The sequence below is a fragment of the Trichoderma ghanense genome, assembly GCF_004382785.1.
Source record: "Trichoderma ghanense strain CCMA-1212 chromosome Unknown scaffold_3, whole genome shotgun sequence".
NCBI classification, from domain to species: Eukaryota; Fungi; Ascomycota; class Sordariomycetes; order Hypocreales; family Hypocreaceae; genus Trichoderma; species Trichoderma ghanense.
Genome location: NW_027395666.1, coordinates 1102460 through 1121225, shown reverse-complemented (window position 1 = coordinate 1121225; position 18766 = coordinate 1102460). Strand labels below are relative to the sequence as shown.

Here is an 18766-nt window from a genome sequence, read left to right as displayed (position 1 = left end):
GGGGAAGAAGCTGGCAAGAGAAATTGAGGGCATTCATTTGGCGATGATGCAACGAGCTGGACTTGAAGGTGTAGCTCAATCAGATGTCGAGTGCTTCATCTCTGACCCGACAGCCTGGACGCACGGCGATGGCCATGTCTCTTTGTTTGCTTACGCGGGCCAAGCTCTCACTACCTAGATCTGGGTAGGTAGGTAGGCAGGTACTATTAGACGTTTAATCACCCAATCGCCGGATGATATAAGACAGCCTCAGCCCAGCCCTTTCATGATCGGCTATCACTGCGTCGAGACTCATCGCTATAATTCACCTGAGCAACCATGATTGATGCACGTAGTCAAGTCGAGCAATGGCGCAATTGCTCCATGTTGTATTCCATCTCCAATGCCGAGCCATGTCCGCACCTCGGGTATATACACAGCACTACAAAGTGCCGACCACCCGCCATTGGAGACTTTTTGTCTGTTCTATACTCTCTACTTTTCTGCGTACTACCTCATAGTGTAACTTTTTATCTTCAGAGCCAGAATTTTCCTTACAACCCTCCGACGATACCACCGTCATGCCACCTACTCGGCGTGTTCGTACTTGGCGTTGTGGGTAGAGATGGCTCTGCAAAGCACTTGTTAGTGACCCGACTTCCTCTCATCTCAGCAATGAAGAAGGAGAAGAAGAATACGCACCTGCCGCTGGGATCCGTCTGCTTGGACCAAGTCGGTGTCCATCGCTCCACGGTGGAAGCGCAGCGAGGAGGGAAATGCTCGTCAAACATGAGGCGGTACCAGTAACTGGATCACGAGTTAGCCCTTGTGCCATCACGTTCTGCTGCCCCTTTCCACAATACGTACGCCTCCTTGGTATCCGGAATGTCGGTACCCCACTCGGCCTTGGGGTTCTTCAGCATCTCGTCAGTGACGTGGAGCTCGGCGTTGTCCTTGAGCGCATCGATCCATCCGTATCCGACACCGTCGGAGAACTGCTCCTTCTGTCTCCACAGGATGGAGTCGGGCAGGTAGGCCGGAGTGTCGGGCTCGTCGCTCGTGTCAAAGGCCTTTCGGAGAATGTACTTCTCCATCCTGTCCTTGGTGATCATCTTTTCCTGGGGATCGATGCTCATGGCAGTCTCAATGAACTGATGAAAAGCGTTAGCATAAGGGGCGTGTTCATGTCGGAAAGCCATGATGAGTCACGACATACCTTCTTGTCCAGGAAAGGCACACGCGCCTCGAGACCCCAGGCCGAGGTGGACTTGTTGGCTCTCAGACAGTCTGCAAGGTGCAGGTTCTTGATACGGCGGACCGTCTCCGCGTGGAAAGCCTCCTTGCTGGGAGCGGCGTGGAAGTAGAGGTAGCCACCGAAGATCTCATCGCTGCCCTCGCCACTGAGAACCATCTTGATGCCCATCGCCTTGATCTTACGAGACAGCAAGAACATGGGTGTTGACGCTCGGATGGTCGTGACGTCGTACGTCTCCAAGTGGTAGATGACATCCGACAGGGCGTTGAGGCCCTCCTCAATGGTAAATGTCATGACGTGATGCTTCGTGCCGAGGAACTTGGCAACCTTGAGAGCGGCCTCGTTGTCCGGGGATCCAGGCAGACCAATGGAGAAGGAGTTGAGCTGCGGGAGGTAGGTAACGGTGGACAGGTTGTCATCGTCGTCGACACCGACAAGACCCTCGCCCGCATCGGGGTCGGCCTCCTCGGCCTTCTTCTTGAGTCTCAGCATCTCCCGCTGCGCAATGGACGCAACCAGACTGGAGTCGAGACCACCGGAGAGAAGCACGCCGTAAGGGACTTCAGCCATCAGGCGCTTTCTCACAGCCGCCTCGAGCGAAGTTCGGATGGCCATCAGGTCGGCCGGGGCAGAGGGCACGTTGGCGGGATCCCACCAGGTAGGGTTGAAGTAGCGGGTGGTCTGGCCGGTTTTTGAGTCGTAGACGTGGCCAGGGGGGAAGGCAACGATCTTGTCGCAGACGGGGTGCAGGCACTTGAGCTCCGAGGCAAAGTACACCGCGCCAGGCTCCTTCCATGACCATCCCTGGTAGAGAGTTGTGATGCCGATCGGGTCGCGCGCGGCAATGGTGCGGTCCTGCTTCTTGTCGTACAGGACAAAGGAGAACATGCCGTCCAGGTGGTTGGGGGCGTCGATGTCGTGCTCCAGGTACTATTGCAGAGCAAGTCAGTCCAGCCCTTCTCTCTCCAGCTAGACTTTCAATGCTCTGAGACATACCAAGGGAATGATGACCTCGCAGTCGGACGTCGTCTTGAAGTGATACGGCTCTTTCAAGTGCTTTCGGACCTGTCGGTGGTTGTAGATCTCGCCGTTGGCGGCGAGGATGATGGTATCATCTTCGTTGGTCAAGGGCTGGGCGCCAGACTCTGTCTCGCGTGTGAGCGGGCGCCCTGGTTCGTTCTTCGAGGGTCAAGACTCACCAACACCAACGATACTGAGACGCTCATGGCAGAGGACTGCGATGGATGTCAGCTTAGGCCCGCCACGGGATGCGCCTCGAGGCTAGTTGGCTTACTTGTGTTGTGAGAAATGACGCTGCCGCCTAGAAACCGAAGCCAAAATCATCCATTGTCAGTTTCAAACAGCTCTTCCTGTCGCTATACAGCATGGGATCGAATCTATGGGTTCCAACGTACTCCAATCGGGTCCGCGGTGTCGAATCCTGAGGCATCCCTCGTCAATTGAAGCTGCTACCGGCAGATGTTGGAAGTACTTACGCCTTGGACAGTTTCAGCGCAGTCGGCTTGAACTTTTGGACGTCAGGATGACTGTTTGCACGCGGGATCTGTCAGCTCTGGCTTCGTGTCTTCGTGTCTCGTGCGCGATAAGCCGAAGCGATGGCGGGGTGTTGAGGCTGTCCAAAATGCCCCTCCAAAAACAGCAAGACAGGATTAAAGAGGTACAAGCTGCCTCTTGTTCACTGCACGCGATCGCCGGGCGGAAGAGGACCAGGGCAGCAGGTTGCGACGTACCAATGGCAAGCGAAGATGCCACACATGATTGCGGTTTGCTCGACGTTGCTCAACCAGAGAGAGACTGCAGCTATCACGAAGTGAATCGAGTCACAGAAAATCTTGTCAAGAGAAATGCAAAAAGAGAAGGAAAGAAATTCGGGTCAGGATGGCTAGGAATTTTAGAGCAGCGAGAACTATAGTCGGTACCTTATTAGTACCATGGCCATGACTCTTGTTTGCGACCAACTTGCCTCCAGCCTTTTTCTACCTTACCCAGAATTTTAAGACGCCCAGGCCCGAGCTAGTGATCGCTTTTTTGCCCGGCCGACTTCGGCTAATGCTCAAGAGTCACTTTTCCCCAGCTGTTCTCGTCTTTGCCTCAACGGTCATTGGCGGCCTGTGGCAATTACCTAAAGCCAACAAGATGGGCGTCTGGATGCGCTGCTGATAAGGGAATTTGGGGGCAACCCTGAGCCGCTTTTTTTTTTCTTTCTTGGTATGGAAGCTGAATACATACGCGTGATGCGGTTGTATCAGATTCGACCTCCCTAGAAGAGAGCTGCCCTGCTGACGGCTTATCGTCAACGGCCGATCAAGGGTATATATGATTCACTTCCACGACCCTGCAGCAGATGGACATTCTGTCTCGAGCAACGTGGCATTGATGTCTTGGAGGTAGTAGCAGCAGTAGTATCAACTGTATGGAAGCCGTATTTCGGAGGTCTGAATTACTCAGTAGCCTAGGCAGATCACATTGGAGAAGATGCACGTGGCGGACTGGGATACGGGTCTTACTGTACATGCCTTTGCTGATGTCAAACAGAAGGGCGATACTACTATGTTTACACACTTCTCCTCGTGCAACAGGAATTCACTTATTATAAGGTTATCCCAATCTAAGGCTGCTTCTCCATAGCTCCATAGACCTAGTCCGGACCGTGTCTGTAAATTCTCTCTCTCAAATGCTACTAACTAACGTGCCAGTATCTGCGTCGGACGCTCTTCCGTCGGACCGAGCGAACAGTCATTCGAGGTCCGTGAAACTGGAGCAGTTTGTCGCCGATGCTACCCCGTGTCAGATCCCGTCTCCATCTGGTCGTTCAACTTCACAAGCCGGCTATAGCCACCGATTCAAATCTTTCGTTAGATCTGCTGATAAAATGAAGAAAACACAAGATGAAAATAGAAAATCATTTTGTCCTGGTATTGCCCCATCCAACGCCATGACCAATTCTTCTCCATAAGAATATCCTCCTCGTCTAGAATGCAAAGAAAAAAAAAGGAAGTCTGCCCATCTGCCTGCCAAGGAAGCGAGATTTCACGGAGCCGGATTCTCGCGAACCACGCGCCGGATGCGCTTCTCGTACTCGGCCTTGTCTCTCTTGAATAGATTGTAGGCGTCGGCTTGTGCGGGCGATTCGGGGTTGGGGTCGTTGAGAAGGTCCTGGATGCCCAGGAGAATCTGCTTGACCGTGATGGCCGGCTTCCAAGCCTCTTCCTCGTTGAGAATCGACAGGCAGACGGTGCCTGAGGGGTAGACGTTGGGATGGAACAGCGGAGGAACGAACTTGCCTGCCAGCGCGGTTAGAGACAGGTCGGTGCCGTCAAGTACCTGGGATCGATGTCTGCACTCACATTTCGGTGGTTTCGTTGGGTACTCTAGACAAACAGGGACCGAGATCAGTTTCTGCCCAACCAGGACCTTATCATGACACGCGAGCACTCACCGTCGGGGAACGCAATGTTGAGCTTGAACAGCCCCCCCTCCCAGATGGTCTTCTCCTTCCCCGGAATGCCGCATTCCCAGTTCTTCAGGTCGAGCACGCCCTCCTTTGTCCGGGACGGTTTGGCGAAGAAGCCGAACGGGTGGTCACGGCGCCATTGCTTCCTAGAATTTTTGATTCTGTCAGCGTCCCGCAGCCATCTGGGGCGGTGTGAAGAGTCTGCGTCGCATACCGCTCCTCCTGTAATCTGTTCTGGCAAAGAGCCATGGTGAACTGCGAAGACGCGAATGACCAACAACGGATCGCGAGACGGGATCGTGGTTGCGCTGCCTCACCCGGCGGTAAGTGGAAAAGCGCCTGCTGCAGGCGATGACGGATCTCGTGCGGGCGAAAAGGACGGCTTGTCTCTGTTGAGGATTTTGTGATGGAATAGGTAGAGGAGAGGGACAACGAGATGTGCCCACGCGTGAATCAGAATGACGGAAGATAGAAGAAGCAAACAGGCGGATTAAAAAAAAAGGAAAAAGAACCCCGGGATAAAGAGCAAGGCTGCGGATAGCGCCGCGATCTGCCCAGTGCGATTCCCTCCGATGGCAGAGATCTCTCGAGTCCCGTCGGTCCCTTGCAGTCAATCGAAGCGAAAAGAGCCCCGGACCTCCATCAACGTCACTTGATGGCCTGCGGCGGCGGGGCAGCGCGCGGCGGTTTTAGCGGTGCAGGGACCAGGTTACAGGGCTGCACAGGCCTGGAGAGCGAGGCCTGCAGTGGACAAGCCCCCTGAAGCCAGCCGCTGACGGAACCAAGCACGGCGGCCCATCTGGTGTCGCGGGGCAGCGAGCTGTTCCCTCGGCTCGTTCGTTGTGACGCTGCATGTCACCAACCACGGGCCGAGCTTGGAACAAACAACAGCGCACAAAGCACCAGAGGGCTTTCGTTGCACCGTTTCTTACTTCATATCTGTCGACGGCCACGCCGTTTCTGTCTTGGATATCATCGCTGCTGCTGCTATCGCCAGTGCTTTCTCTGTACCTAATATTCCTTCTTGCAATTCCTTCGTCGGAAGCTCCGACTTTGCTCGTCTCCTCCCCCTCCATTAGCGCCGCAGCTTAGACCGAACGTCTGCCATACCGCGAATCTTGCGCATGTTGGCTTGTTGCGTCGGACGACACTCCGATCGTGAACGCGAAGCACAATGAGCTCTCCGTCTGAGGCGGCAGACCCGGCGAAGCGGGAAGAGTCTGGGGCGAAACAAGGAGAGGCTCAGCCAGCCCCGGCGCCAGCACCGGCAGCAGCTGCAGCGGCACCTCCTGCGGCCACGGTGTCGGACGATGTTGACGATGTTCCCGATCCAGACGAGGATGATCTGGATGATCTCGACGGTATGCTTGCTGCTCCGATGCCCCGGATGCTGCCAATTGGCTGCGGAACATGGATCTGACTCCTGAATGACTAGAGTTACTTGACGGCTTCAAGGCCGTCCGACAGGAGATGATCAACGACAACACGTTAAAAGAGGGACCTGAAGCCGCGGAGCTCGACTACGACAACATGTCAGAAGAGGAGGTTACAAAGAGAATGCAAGCAGGCATAGCCGGCCTGTTGGCTAACTTGGAGCAATCTGTATGTTGGCTCATACCACCTGCCCGCAACGATCCCGATGCTGACACCGAATCCCTGGCGACAGCCCGAGCTGCAAGCTCAGTTTGAGGAGATGTTCAAGCAGATGGGGGCGGAAATGGGCGCCGCGATGGAAGAAGAAGAAGAGCAGCAGCAGGAGCAGCAATCCAGTAGCAAGGAGAAGAGCACGCCTGCCCCAAGTGCCACCCCAAGTGCCGCCGCAGCTGCTCCGGCTGCCACTCCGGCCGCCGCTTCAGCGGGAACCCCTCAGCCGACTCGTGAGGGCGGCTCCGGCGGCGCGGCGTTTCAGGACACCATTCGCCGGACCATGGAGCGCATGCAGACTTCTGGCGAGCAGGCCACCGCGGCGGCGGCGGCGGGCGGCGACGACGACTTCCTCTCCGAGATGCTCAAGCAGCTTACGTCTGGCGAGTTTGCCGGTGGCAGCGAGGAGGACTTCTCCAAGATGCTCATGGGCATGATGGAGCAGCTGACAAACAAGGAGATCCTGTACGAGCCGATGAAGGAGCTGCACGATAAGTTCCCGGCCTGGATCGCTAAGAACAAAGACTCGGTTCCCGCCGACGACCTCAAGAGATACATGGAGCAGAAGGTCATTGTGGAGGAGATTGTGGCCAAGTTCAACGAGCCCACCTACTCGGACTCTAACGCGGCCGATAGGGAGTACATCGTGGACAGGATGCAGAAGGTGAGCTGCTCGATCACCCCTCGGCTCTTGTCTGTATATGTACGACGACTGACACTTCTTAGATGCAAGCGGCAGGCTCGCCACCGTCAGATTTGGTCGGGGACATGGCCTCTGCCCAGGAAGCGTTCAACTCGGCGGAAGACCAGTGCACCCCGCAATAAATCATCATCATATAATAGCCACGACGCTCTCATATATATACACGCACACACATATATACCCATAGTGCGCACTCCAAATGCAAGCACATTCCGCCGTATACCAAAACGCCTGTGAAGTCCCTTCCGAGAGCCCTGAAACTCGTTACCAAACTCCATATCGCCAAGGTGCCAAGAAGTCGCCGTTCCGACGTGACCAAATATACCGAACGCTGATCCAACTAATCGATGTCCATCTGACTGGAAGGTTGTGATGAATGATGCTGCTGTGAGAGATGCTGCTCTTGTGAGATGAGCTCGGCAAAAATGTCATCATACTCATCGCCCTCCTCGACCAGAGTGGGAAGCGCACGTCCTCCTTGAGCCATGACTTCCTCTTCGTAAGACGTAAGCATGTGCTCCTCCTCAACGAGCTCCTCCGGGATCGTGTCGTCGTCCATAATCTGCGGCTGCCCAGACTCTTGCAAAAAGGCCATGGCATCCTCGATATCCGCCTCAGACAGCGAGGGAGCATCATGGGACAGACGACCGACGTTCGCAAGCCAGTTTGTCTTGAGAAACTGATATTGCCATTTGTCAGTTGACATTCGCGTCACAGCAGCAACGTCGCCCATCCGGTCTATGTTCGTTTGCAGTTGCTTACCTGGCCCTCAATGTCTCTCCTCTGCCAGGACTTGTCTTCGGCCTTTTGGCGGACGCTCTGCAAAAAGGTGCGCCGCCTCTGCTCCTGGGCCTCCTCGCGCCTCTTGATGACGGGGTTCGGCCGCGCGGGACGCGCCTGGTACTTGAATTGGACGGGCCTGATGGGCGACGACTGGATCTGGCGAGGGAGGCTCTGCGGTGGAGGCTCGTCGGTGGCGGAGAGAGGCGACGAGGCGCGGACGGGGGACGAGGAGAGCGGGGAGGAGACGGCGGGACGGTTGTCCCAGGTGTTTGAATGGACGGGCTTTGGCGTGAATGAGAGCATCTTGTTCGTGCCTGGGGCGGTTTGTCCTAACGAGGGTTGCATCAAACAGTCGAAAAAGAAAAAGAAGGAAAAGCAGTATGATATGCAACAGCGTCAGGCAACAATCGTGTTTCTGAATGTGACTGAAGAAGACGACGATATCTGATGGACTTGTTCGATGTCTCGTCTCTCCTCCCCCATATCCAGCTCAGCTCAGCTTTACACGAAAACGTCCGACGCGGTACAATCAGTCGCGCAATCACGTGCCCCAGATGCACATGTCAAAGATCAGCAAAAAAGGGCGGACCATGACTGTCGGGGGCGAATCAGGAGCCGGCAGCCAGAAAATCCGAGAAAATCTGGCGATGATGTCGTTCGAATGCCGCCAAAATTATCCACCGCAAAAAAGAAGGTCCCAACAAAAATAGAACTACCTTAACGTCCCCTTTTTTTTCTTCTTTATCTGATTTGCCTTCCTGGGTTTCTCCAGTAATTGCGCCATGATCATTGCGAGAAGCACTTGAATCGCTTCTGTTTCATTTCATTTCATTACTTCTTTCCTTTGTTTCTGGTTGGAAGCGAAAAGGCAGGCGCTCTGTGTATACCTGTTCGTTTCTATCTGTTACTATTATATTCGCCACGATACCTATCTCATAGTCTACGTATAATGCCGAACCGCGCCCATTGAGATTTACTTCCATGTCGACACACTTCTAAAAGAAGCCCCTCGGCACCACCAATGAACATCTTTTCGAGATCGACCTTTGCGACGGCTCGCATAGGTGACCGAACATCATCATGGACGTGCTCCATCTGTCGCGGCCAACTGGCTCGGACCACGAATAAGCCGCCGGCTCGACAGCTTCTCGCGCGACGATTTGTCTCCGGGCGCACGTGGTCGCAGGGGAAGGGGAGGGCCAACGATGGCGCAAAGTCTGGGCCGAATGCCAGGCTGATTCTCTTTGCGTCGACCGGAGCGGCGGCTGGAACGGCGGCGCTGGCGTTTACCGACGAGATCAAGAACAGCTACGAGGCTGCGGAGAGGACGGGGAGGGTGGTCGTTGCGCTGGCCGTCTGTATCAACGAGTGAGTGCGCGTCAGTGTCTGGAAGAGACGAGAGAGCGGGCTAACTCGGGCTCGACAGCTACCGGACGACGCTGAACACAAAGTCCTCGGTCGAGGAACCGGAAAAGCAGGCCGAGCTACTCAAGGCTTGCCACAAGCGATGCGCCGAGCGAACCCTCAGGGTCCTGGAGAAGAATGGCGGCATCTTCATCAAGCTGGGACAGCACCTGGTAGGTCGAGAACGCAATCGAGCGATGCAATTGGGCGAGAAGCAACTGACGCGGCGGTGACAGAGTGCCATGAATTACCTCCTACCTCCCGAGTGGACGACGACGTTTATACCGCTGCAGGACAAGTGCCCCGTCTCCTCCTTTGAATCCATTCAGGATATGTTCCGGAGGGATACCAACGAGGATCTATGGGACTACTTCTCTGACTTCTCCGAGGAGCCAATTGGCGCCGCCTCTCTTGCGCAGGTGCATCTGGCAACCATCAAAGACACTGGTCGCAGAGTGGCCGTCAAGGTCCAGCACCCCGAGCTGGAAGCCTGGGCGCCTCTCGATCTTGCTCTTACTAGGTACACCTTCTCGACGCTCAAGCGATTCTTCCCCGAGTACGACCTCGAATGGCTCTCGTCGGAAATGGACTACTCCCTGCCCAAGGAGCTCGACTTCCGCGAGGAGGCGGAAAACGCACGTCGCATGAAGGCGCATTTCGCAAAGATTCCTGCGCTGCCTCTCGTCATTCCCGAGGTCATGTGGGCGAAGAAGCGCATTCTCGTCATGGCCTACGAATCCGGTCGCCGACCGGACGATCTCGAGTACCTGGACAAGAACGGCATCGACCGCGACGAGGTGTCGGCAACGCTGGCGCGCATCTTCAACGAAATGATCTTTGGCGACGGCGCTCCTCTGCACTGCGACCCCCACGGCGGCAATCTCGCGATCCGCAAGAACACCACCCGCCGCGGTCTCGGCCGCGGACCCAACTTTGACATCATCTTGTACGACCACGGCCTCTATCGCGACATTCCGTTGCCCCTGAGGCGCTCTTACGCCAAGATGTGGCTCGCCGTGATTGACGGCGACATGGACAGGATGAAGAAGTACGCCCACGAGGTGGCCGGCATCAGCGAGGAAGACTTCCCGCTCTTCGCCTCTGCCATCACGGGCCGCGACTTTAGCATCGTCAGCGAGGAAGGGTCCATTCTCAAGACGCGCACGCCAGACGAAGAGAAGAACATGAGCGGCGCTCTGCAGGAGGGACTCATTGTCGATCTCGTGCAGATGCTCGGCCGAGTCCCGCGCATCATTCTCCTCATCCTCAAGACGAACGACTTGACGCGCAGCCTGGATGAGAATCTCCACACTAGCCAGGGCCCCATCCGCACGTTTATGATCCTGGCGCGGTACTGCACCCGGACCGTCTTCCACGAGCAGCTCGAGGAGATTCTCCGCAACGGGTCGATGCTGTGGCCGCCGAACGCGGTGCGTGTCTTTGCTGCCTGGCTCGGCTTCGTGAGAGTTGAGCTCAAGCTGGAGGCGTTTGAGCTGTGGCTGAGGTTCAAGAGGATCTTGGGGCTGCGGAGCGTGGAGTTTGGCGGCGGGCCGCTGAGACAGGAGCAGTAGATGTCTCCTCTTTGAAGGGGGGGGAGCTATCGTCACAATGGTGGAAGCGATTGAGCATAGACGTTGATAGACTGATGTTCTGTATACTAGCCAAAAAATGAGGGAAGGGGGGTTAGACGGATAGAAGCGTGCAAACCTTGGATGATGGGGACTACGTTTGTTGGCACGATTTACGAGAATACGTTAGACGCCGTTGACTGGTAATTAAAAGTTTATCAAATTATATCAGAAACTCCGACCCTCAGCATACAAACATACCTAGGTAGACATGTCCTTCACCGTCTGACTATACCGATAAAAAAAAAGAAGAGAAGGGCATACCTAACTACGTAGGTAAATTTACGATACTCCGTCCTGAGTGGAAAAAGAGCCAAAAAAGAAAAAAGAAAGTGGTGATTCCGCCCGGGCTCGAACCGGGGACCTTTTCGGTGGCGTTAAACGTGTTAACGAAATGTCATAACCAACTAGACCACGGAACCAGATGTCTTTTCTGATGTCTAGATCGTGCGGCATTTTCATACATGATGGTGGCTCTTGTGGGAAGTGGAGTTGGTGAGCGAACTTGCCCTAGTATGCCCCCCCATCGTCGAGATGAATTGTTCGAATGGTCGTAGCTAAAAGGCTAGATAAAATTCTGTTCTTTTGTTCCCCTTTTATTTTATCAGATCTAATATGACTGAGGCTGCGTTTGCAGTATATAACCTTCTTCCTTTGTGTTTATCAACTGTCATGCTCTGTTCTGTCTTGTTCTTTGATGCAGATCATCCGGAGGGGGCTCCACCTCTTCGGATCCGGGTCCGGGTGAATTACATGTAGGAATTCCCTTCCACTTGACGTAGTGAGTGAAAGAGAGACATTAAATGAAGAAGAAATATGCCACTGAAGCCTTAGGAAGTTGCTTCTGGCTGCAAGTACAACGGCTACTTCATAAGGAAGAAGATCGTTCGCATCGGAACACCCTCCATAGATAGTAACCAAGAAGGACGCCTGACGAAGGACGAAGGCCTTCAACCGTGGGGGAACACGAGGACGACAGTTCCAACATCAAACTATGTGAAGCGTCCAAGATTTTCAAGTCGTGAAATCGTCTTTACACCCCCCCGTCTACTTACCATGGAATCCTCATTGTAGCCCGTACACCCCTGATCCTCCTCACAAATTCCAACACCACCTCCTCACTCTCTAAGCCCTCCGCAACAACAACACCCGACGACGTCCTAATGCATATTCGCTTACCCTCGACACGCCAACTCAACGATTCCTCAAGAGCTTCCTCCAACCACAGCTGGTAGACGGCAGCCAAGTGTTTCTCCTCCAGACGCACCACAAGGCCCATGATCCCCGAAGCAGGGTACTTAAGCACAGCATCCACGGCCCAAAACTTGAAATGCATGGCCTCTGCCTTGGGGCTCGTCAGTGCCTGAAACGCAATATCCTGAATAAGCTTACACAGCTGTGGGGGAAAAGCCCCAGGGCGTCCATTTTCCTTCGGAACGTTGAACCTGGCCATCAACATGTCCATGACCTTTTCGTGCTCCCACTCCGTCGCCAGGAATAAAAGAGCACACTCTCTCACATTGTCCTCCCAAGCCTCCAGACCGTCGAGCAGTGTTTCCCAAACGCAGGGAGGCAGACGAGGATGTTGATTCATGATGACCGCGGCGACTGCCCTGTGAAGAGGCCCCGAACCGCCCACCAACTCGGCGACACTGTTGAAAATGGCATCTGGCGGAACTATCGGCGCATCATAGCGTCGACGCTGGAGCTTTACCGCCAGTTGCGCCAATGCATCTTCTTGGTGAGTGAAGCACGCGAAGAGCATGTCAAAGATATCGTAGTACATTCCCCCGCTGGCCAGGAATTTGGCGAGTCCTTCTACTCGTGAATCACTCAAACCGTGATTCTTGGTGCCGAGGATATCGAACAAGGCATCGACCGTGAAGCTGTCGAGAGTCATTGTGGCGAATTCATCGTCTCTGTATTCAGAATGAGCGAGACGCTGCAACACCACGTCTTCGACGCTTTCCAGTTTGACAACATAGTTCGAATTGTACATGTCGTCTTTCCAGCGTCGAAGAGTGTCCGAGATTATCTCTGCCCTGCCGCGCAGAGGTGTTTCTGTTTCTTGCTCTTCGAGAGCATCTGAGACGCTCAACTCAACGGATTCAATATTTGCAGTTTCTGCCAGCTTTACAAGTGTATTCCTCATCTTCTCCGGGTCTTCATAAAGCGATGTTTTATCAGCATCTTTGTAAGCCCCCAGCCACACTGGACGCTGATGTGCAAGCTTTTGCAAGCGCTCGAATGCGTCTGCCGGCAAATCCAGCATGTCTCTCATTAGTGTCAAGACACCCACCCTGGTGTCAGCGTTACGAACACTGAGGCACTCAACCAAACCCTTTGCGATCAACGGATTGTATTCGGTCTCGGTCAGGTTCTCTGCAACCTTCCATACGGTGACTGCCGCCTGTTGGTATATGTGCCTGTCCGGATGGTCGAGGAGCTTCGAGAGAAGAGCAAGTGTAGAAGGGGTTGACCTCGGTGCGTGCCAAAGGAGGCTCATCGTTGCAAGGCTTAGGTCTAAGCGCCCCTCATCGTAGTCGTACTCGTCATCGTCGTAGCCATCGATAAAATCCCGAGACCATTCAACCACAAGGTCCACCAAGCTCGGGCTGACTCTCGGGCGAGCCGAGAGCCCGTAGATAAAGGACGTCCGCAGGCTGTTCTTGTCATCGCCCATCATACCAGCCGCCTCTCTCAGCAGCTCTACTGGATATTCCGGTTCTCCCACCAGACGTCGCATCGTTTTCGTCGAGATTTCGGACTCCAGAAAGAGCCATTCCTTCATCCTGCTTTGCACGGACTGGCGAACGTCCGCAAAGGCGGCCGGCTCATATGCCTTGCTGTTCACCTCCGCCAAGCAATGCATAGTCAAGCGTAGATGCGCAGGGCCAAGTAAATCCCTCGGCTCTTTCTCTATCGCCTGGAAGAAGCGGCATAAGGCTCTTTCGTCCCGTTGGAGCTGTATGATGCCGGAAACGAAGCGCCAGAAGACATCATAGCTTGGGTTATACTTTTCCCTCAGCAGAAAAGTCTCCGGTCCGATAGGGGTTGGGTCCTTGCACTCGTAATCAAAGACCATGATATCCTTCTTCGACATCCAATGCTGGACGAAGAATTGCGCTGCAAACATTTCCTGGAACGTCAAATGCAGAAAGTGGTAGCTTCGAGTGCTTGGTGTGAGCGGTCCATCCGATGTTCTTAGGAAAGAGAGCTTGTCCAAGTCCGTAAACCATGGCTGTGCTTTAGGCGTAGGGATATTGCTCGTGATTGTATGCTGCACGTCATGGAAGCTTCTGAGAAAGACTGGGTCGAATTCAACAATGTTGTTCACGAGCCCGGTGAAAGAAAGAGCCTGGAGAGCGTTGACCTCGGCCTGACACAGTCGTCTGACATCGTCTGGATAAGAAGCCTCGGCCTCGTGTTTCAACACCGGTTCATCGCTGCCTTCGCGACGTTTATCCAGCATCTCGACATCCTTATTCCAGAGAGAACCCTCTATGGCATGATACAGCTCGGTCATGGTCCCCGGAGGACTGCTGCCGTCCAACGTCCCAGCCACCATGCTGTAGCAGACGGCATCAAGCTGAATCGGAATGCGAGCCAAGCCAGCTACCACAGGGTGGCCCTCGATGAAGGAATGAATTTCTGCTGCTTTATCGCCAGCATGCTTCTCGATATATTGCTTCACCTGAATCGGATAAAAGCCAATCGTTTCGAGCTCCAGATGGATGTTCTGGAAGAGCTCGCGATTGACGCCTCGCGGGCGAGCGGTTATGATGACTCGAGGCACATTAATCAGCTTGATAAGCAGTTCGTTACCTGGAGTGTACAGTTCACGGTAGACCTCATCAAAGCCGTCAAGGATAAAGAGCGTCCTACCGGGGTTTTCCTCGAACGATCCCTCCAGGGCTTCGCCAAGTGTGCCCTTACCAGCCTTTTCACCGTCAGGGAGTGGCCTACTCATCAGATTCGAGATACTTTGTCCTGACTCGAGGCTGCCCTTGATCTGGCGTAACGGGATCCAAATAACGCGATCGATGATCTCAGCCCACATGCCCTTGCAGAGGAAGTCGTGCACCAGCTTCTTGCAGAGCGTTGTCTTGCCCGCGCCCGCTTGGCCACGGATGAGAATCCGCATGGGCATATCTTGGGAAGAGCCATCTATGGCCGCGCCTACTGATGCAATACTTCTTCTGTCGAAAAGAGCTTCCAAGTCGACGCGTTCCGTCTTCGGCGGCTCCCATATCTCCAGACGGCGCAGGATAGAGAAGGGAGAGGGTGACGGACTGTCGGAATCCGATCTTAAGATATTATCCCCGGAGGTTCGAACAACAGCAAGATTGATATAGCACTCTTCCAGAGATAGTTTGCTACCGTCGAGTCGTTCGATTCTCAGCAGCTTGAGGTCTTCATCTGCATAATGATCTCGAAGCATCTGGTCTGCATAAAACTCGCGGACTTTGTGACAGTTCCGCCATGCATTGTCCAGCAACTGTCTTCGAGGCTGCTGAGGCATGGCTTTCGCGCGTTCAACGGTTGTGTGGTAGACCTTGCGGCGACGGTACCTTGGCAAGTTCGGAGAGTCAAGCTGCGGTGATCCGGTGACGAGTCGAGCCCATTCTAGGACACGGCAGGATTTGGTCCGACTTGCTTGAGTGGTAATGAATGCCTCCAACACGTCACATACTGGTTCATGGTTCAGACTCCTTGCCATCTCCAGCTGTGCACAAATACCGCAGAGGAAGTCCTTCACTTCTCGACACGGCAGGTCTGGATGCCGAAGCAAAGCCTCCAGATGCTTGGGCGCATTTGCCCAAACCAATCCATCAGTCGCCCGCAACGCAATATACCAATCCTTGGGTTTCTTCAGCGTCTTAAACGCCTTGCCCGTGCCAGACGCACTCCCTACCAAGTCACCGCACGACTTGACGACCTCAATGATGAGGCTGATCAGTTTGGGCGCCTCCGTCAAGTCGACGAGCCCCTCGACAAGTTTCGATGGATCAAGAGACCAGACCGAGCCAGCAACCCTGGCACCGCCCATAAGAGTCTTGACGGCGCTGCTCCCGATTTTCCTCCAGGGGCTCACATCCGTCGGAATGGCCAGCAGCGCCTGATACGAGTAACTCGCGGCCTCGGCGAGACGCAGCTCATTGTGATCTCTCAGCTTCTCCAGCCGCTTGAGCAAGCTCTGCACTTGCACATCAGCGATGCCTCCCGCCTTGACTTCGTTCATCGCATCTAAGACGGTGGAAAGCGCACGGATCGAGTTGTACTTTGTCTGATTGTGGGCTGCGTCAACGGCCCTGTCCAGCGCCTTTTGTATAGACAGCATGGCGCTCCCGAGATTGAGCTTTCTGCCAGCCAGGCCCGTCTGGCGGCAGTGCAGGAAGGCCTCGAATGCGCGCAGAAGCTCCGTGTCGACCATCTTGCCGTCCAGTGCGGCGGCGGCGATGGCATTGTGGAATCTGTCGAACAGGCGCACGTAGTCGTCCACATCGACCAAGGAGGCCAGCGGTGTTATCTCAATGGCGTATGCTTCGCTCGGGTTCTGGGCAAACTCGTCAATCATGGACCGCTGTAGGGCTTGTAATGCCTCCAGCTCTTTCGTGGCGCGGGCAGTTGGCTGCCTCCCAGCGACATTCTGCTTCGACGGCTGTCCGGCCCGGCTGAGTCGCTGACAGAGATCACTTGTGGAAGTTGGACGGCAGAAACGCTCTATTGAATTTGCCATCAGAATTGCATGGCAGAGCACGTTTGCTGTTGTCGTATGTGGTGGTGTGTAGGAGCAGAGTTGCGGCTGTGATCATCTCGTGACAGCTGCAGCTTGGTGATAGTGGATTCTCTCAGCTCCCAATCAATGTCTTGTCAATACGATATCCTGCGGCTTTTCAGCTCTCCAATCAAGCGACACAAAGGGACGATCCATCCAAGCTTTCATTGATGACCAGCCGTTGAACAAGCTTTTCCAACGCGCTCACTCATGATAATGAATGCTATATGGAGAAAGGTGTCATGGAAACAGGAGATATAGATGGATGTATGATAGGTTCCTCTATTCCGCGCAAGCTTGAAAGCAATCATCTATCCCAAACCTTCGTCGCTTTCATCATGTCCGTCCAACCTTGAAAGACAGAATCTAGATCGCAGTTAGCATATGCATCCCTCGAAGCTGCTGTGCATGGTTTACAACTCACATCATTCTTCCCTACCGCGACAGGGTCATCTTCAGAGACCCTCATGTTTCCAACTCCTTCCACAAATGCAATCGGCGCGTCACCCATTACTTTGCGAGCCACATCGCCCACTGTCAGGCCCTTCCTTACGAGCACGCAGTCTCTAAAGACAAATTTGGATTCTGACGCCCCTGAGCTGAACGTTGTCGTGTTTCGGACGGGGAAAACGGGGACCAAGCCGAGCAGTTCAGCTGCCTTGGACAGCACCTGCACGACTCCCGTGGATCCGAAGCGGTACAGCACCATGTCCTTCAGATTTTCTATTCGATTCCGGTTCTTCTCGTCGAGTTCTTTGAGGCCGCCGCCTGTGGGGTCGCCCTGCTCGATGAGGTCTTCTCTCGTGTCGATGAATTCGCTTCCCTCCACGTATTTGATATACCCTTGCTTCGCCATCTTCCGCAGAAAGATTTCAGAGATTGCCGAGCAGAGAACGACAGTGTTGGGGTCCTGCATCTTGGCGATCTTGGCGATGTTCTTGTCCGCGTCGGGGTGGTCGATCTTGTTCAGCGCTATTACCGTTGGGAACTTTTCGTCGATGAAGCAGTTGACAATGTGCTCAATCGTCTCGTCGGACCACTCCTCCAGCGGCTCCTTGACGCCCGACCGATCCAGCGTCCGCTGCACTGTTACCGGCGTGGATCCGTAGCCGGAAAACTGGTTCTGTAGTGTCTCGACAGCCGTGGCCTTGACTGCGATATGCCGCCGCTTGATGCCTCCCCATTTCTGCATCAGGTTGCCCAAGATCCACGCCACAATCTCGCTGCGCAGCCAGGCAATATCAACCGAAGGATCGTAGCCTCTCGTCTCCTTGCCCTCGGCGTCGACCGTCCCGGACGCATCGACGACGTGGATGAGCGCATCGGCATGTCGCAGGTCGTCCAAGAACTTGTTTCCCAGGCCGCGGCCCTGATGCGCACCAGGCACCAATCCCGCAACGTCGAGAAGCTCAATCGGTACCGACCGTCGACCGTTGACGCAGGAGCCGTAGTTGGGCTTGCATTTATCTGACAGGTTGAAGCGCGCACAGGCGCAGTCGATCTGGAGGTATCCTATCGCCCGCTGAGGATCAATGGTGGTAAATCTGTCGCACAAGAACAAGGTGAGAAATGTCCAAGTCAGCTTCGCGAGCTCTTCTTCGAGCGGGATGGGGTAGGCGGGCGACTATTCACGGGAAGTTGCCTGTAGGAAGAAATGTTAGCAGCAGCGCAGGAATACATCGGGAAGATGGGCCATGGTCTCTCTCTCGCTGTCGCCTTCTGGTTCCCTGTTGCCCCAAGCTGATGCAAAAGTGAAGGGCAATACTGACCAACTTTGGAGGAAGCATCTGTTAAGCTGTTGAGCATGCTGCTCTTGCCAGCTGAAGGCTTGCCAACAAGCCCAATGAGGGGATCGCGAGGCATGGCGGGGTGCGCGGAATCTCGAGTTGAAGGGAGAGCGAAGATATATCGGTAGGATGATGTTGTTGAGATACTAAAGTAAGACAATGTCTAACAGTGAGCTTATCAATGTCGAATATAGACGGATGCGTAGAAATCGCAGGAGAGACAGCAGGTGAGATATCGCAGAAACGTCCAGAAAAAAAAATTGGACCGGTGATATGCAAAAGTTGGCGCAAGTGGGTGGACGCTTGTGATGTGACGATGAAGTACCTAC

The 18766-nt window shown here is 54.4% G+C and overlaps 6 protein-coding genes across 6 annotated transcripts; 2 read left to right on the top strand and 4 right to left on the bottom strand.

Annotated features, from left to right (window-relative positions):
• Window positions 1-567: 567 nt before the first annotated feature.
• On the bottom strand, window positions 568-3011 carry CCMA1212_003683 (Asparagine synthetase [glutamine-hydrolyzing] 1; the record flags this gene model as incomplete). Its single annotated transcript, XM_073701022.1, has 10 exons — window positions 568-610; window positions 682-786; window positions 847-1130; window positions 1196-2164; window positions 2231-2379; window positions 2434-2469; window positions 2529-2555; window positions 2650-2675; window positions 2731-2781; window positions 2986-3011. The coding sequence occupies 10 exons, from the start codon at window positions 3009-3011 to the stop codon at window positions 568-570; spliced, it is 1716 nt and encodes a 571-aa protein (XP_073560793.1).
• Window positions 3012-4285: 1274 nt separating this feature from the next.
• On the bottom strand, window positions 4286-4958 carry CCMA1212_003682 (SUMO-conjugating enzyme ubc9; the record flags this gene model as incomplete). The annotated part of the gene is made up of 4 exons (XM_073701021.1): window positions 4286-4539; window positions 4603-4626; window positions 4695-4855; window positions 4924-4958. 4 exons carry the CDS (start codon window positions 4956-4958, stop codon window positions 4286-4288), a joined length of 474 nt encoding a protein of 157 aa, XP_073560794.1.
• A 925-nt stretch (window positions 4959-5883) lies between these two features.
• Window positions 5884-7178, top strand: CCMA1212_003681 (uncharacterized protein; the record flags this gene model as incomplete). Its single annotated transcript, XM_073701020.1, has 4 exons — window positions 5884-6070; window positions 6145-6311; window positions 6376-7017; window positions 7080-7178. 4 exons carry the CDS (start codon window positions 5884-5886, stop codon window positions 7176-7178), a joined length of 1095 nt encoding a protein of 364 aa, XP_073560795.1.
• A 218-nt stretch (window positions 7179-7396) lies between these two features.
• Window positions 7397-8142, bottom strand: CCMA1212_003680 (uncharacterized protein; the record flags this gene model as incomplete). The annotated part of the gene is made up of 2 exons (XM_073701019.1): window positions 7397-7735; window positions 7819-8142. The coding sequence occupies 2 exons, from the start codon at window positions 8140-8142 to the stop codon at window positions 7397-7399; spliced, it is 663 nt and encodes a 220-aa protein (XP_073560796.1).
• A 718-nt stretch (window positions 8143-8860) lies between these two features.
• On the top strand, window positions 8861-10814 carry CCMA1212_003679 (uncharacterized protein; the record flags this gene model as incomplete). Its single annotated transcript, XM_073701018.1, has 3 exons — window positions 8861-9207; window positions 9266-9416; window positions 9480-10814. 3 exons carry the CDS (start codon window positions 8861-8863, stop codon window positions 10812-10814), a joined length of 1833 nt encoding a protein of 610 aa, XP_073560600.1.
• Window positions 10815-11922: 1108 nt separating this feature from the next.
• CCMA1212_003677 (uncharacterized protein) lies at window positions 11923-18513 on the bottom strand (the record flags this gene model as incomplete). Its single annotated transcript, XM_073701017.1, has 5 exons — window positions 11923-16554; window positions 17002-17016; window positions 17075-18194; window positions 18283-18292; window positions 18420-18513. 5 exons carry the CDS (start codon window positions 18511-18513, stop codon window positions 11923-11925), a joined length of 5871 nt encoding a protein of 1956 aa, XP_073560597.1.
• Window positions 18514-18766: the final 253 nt, after the last annotated feature.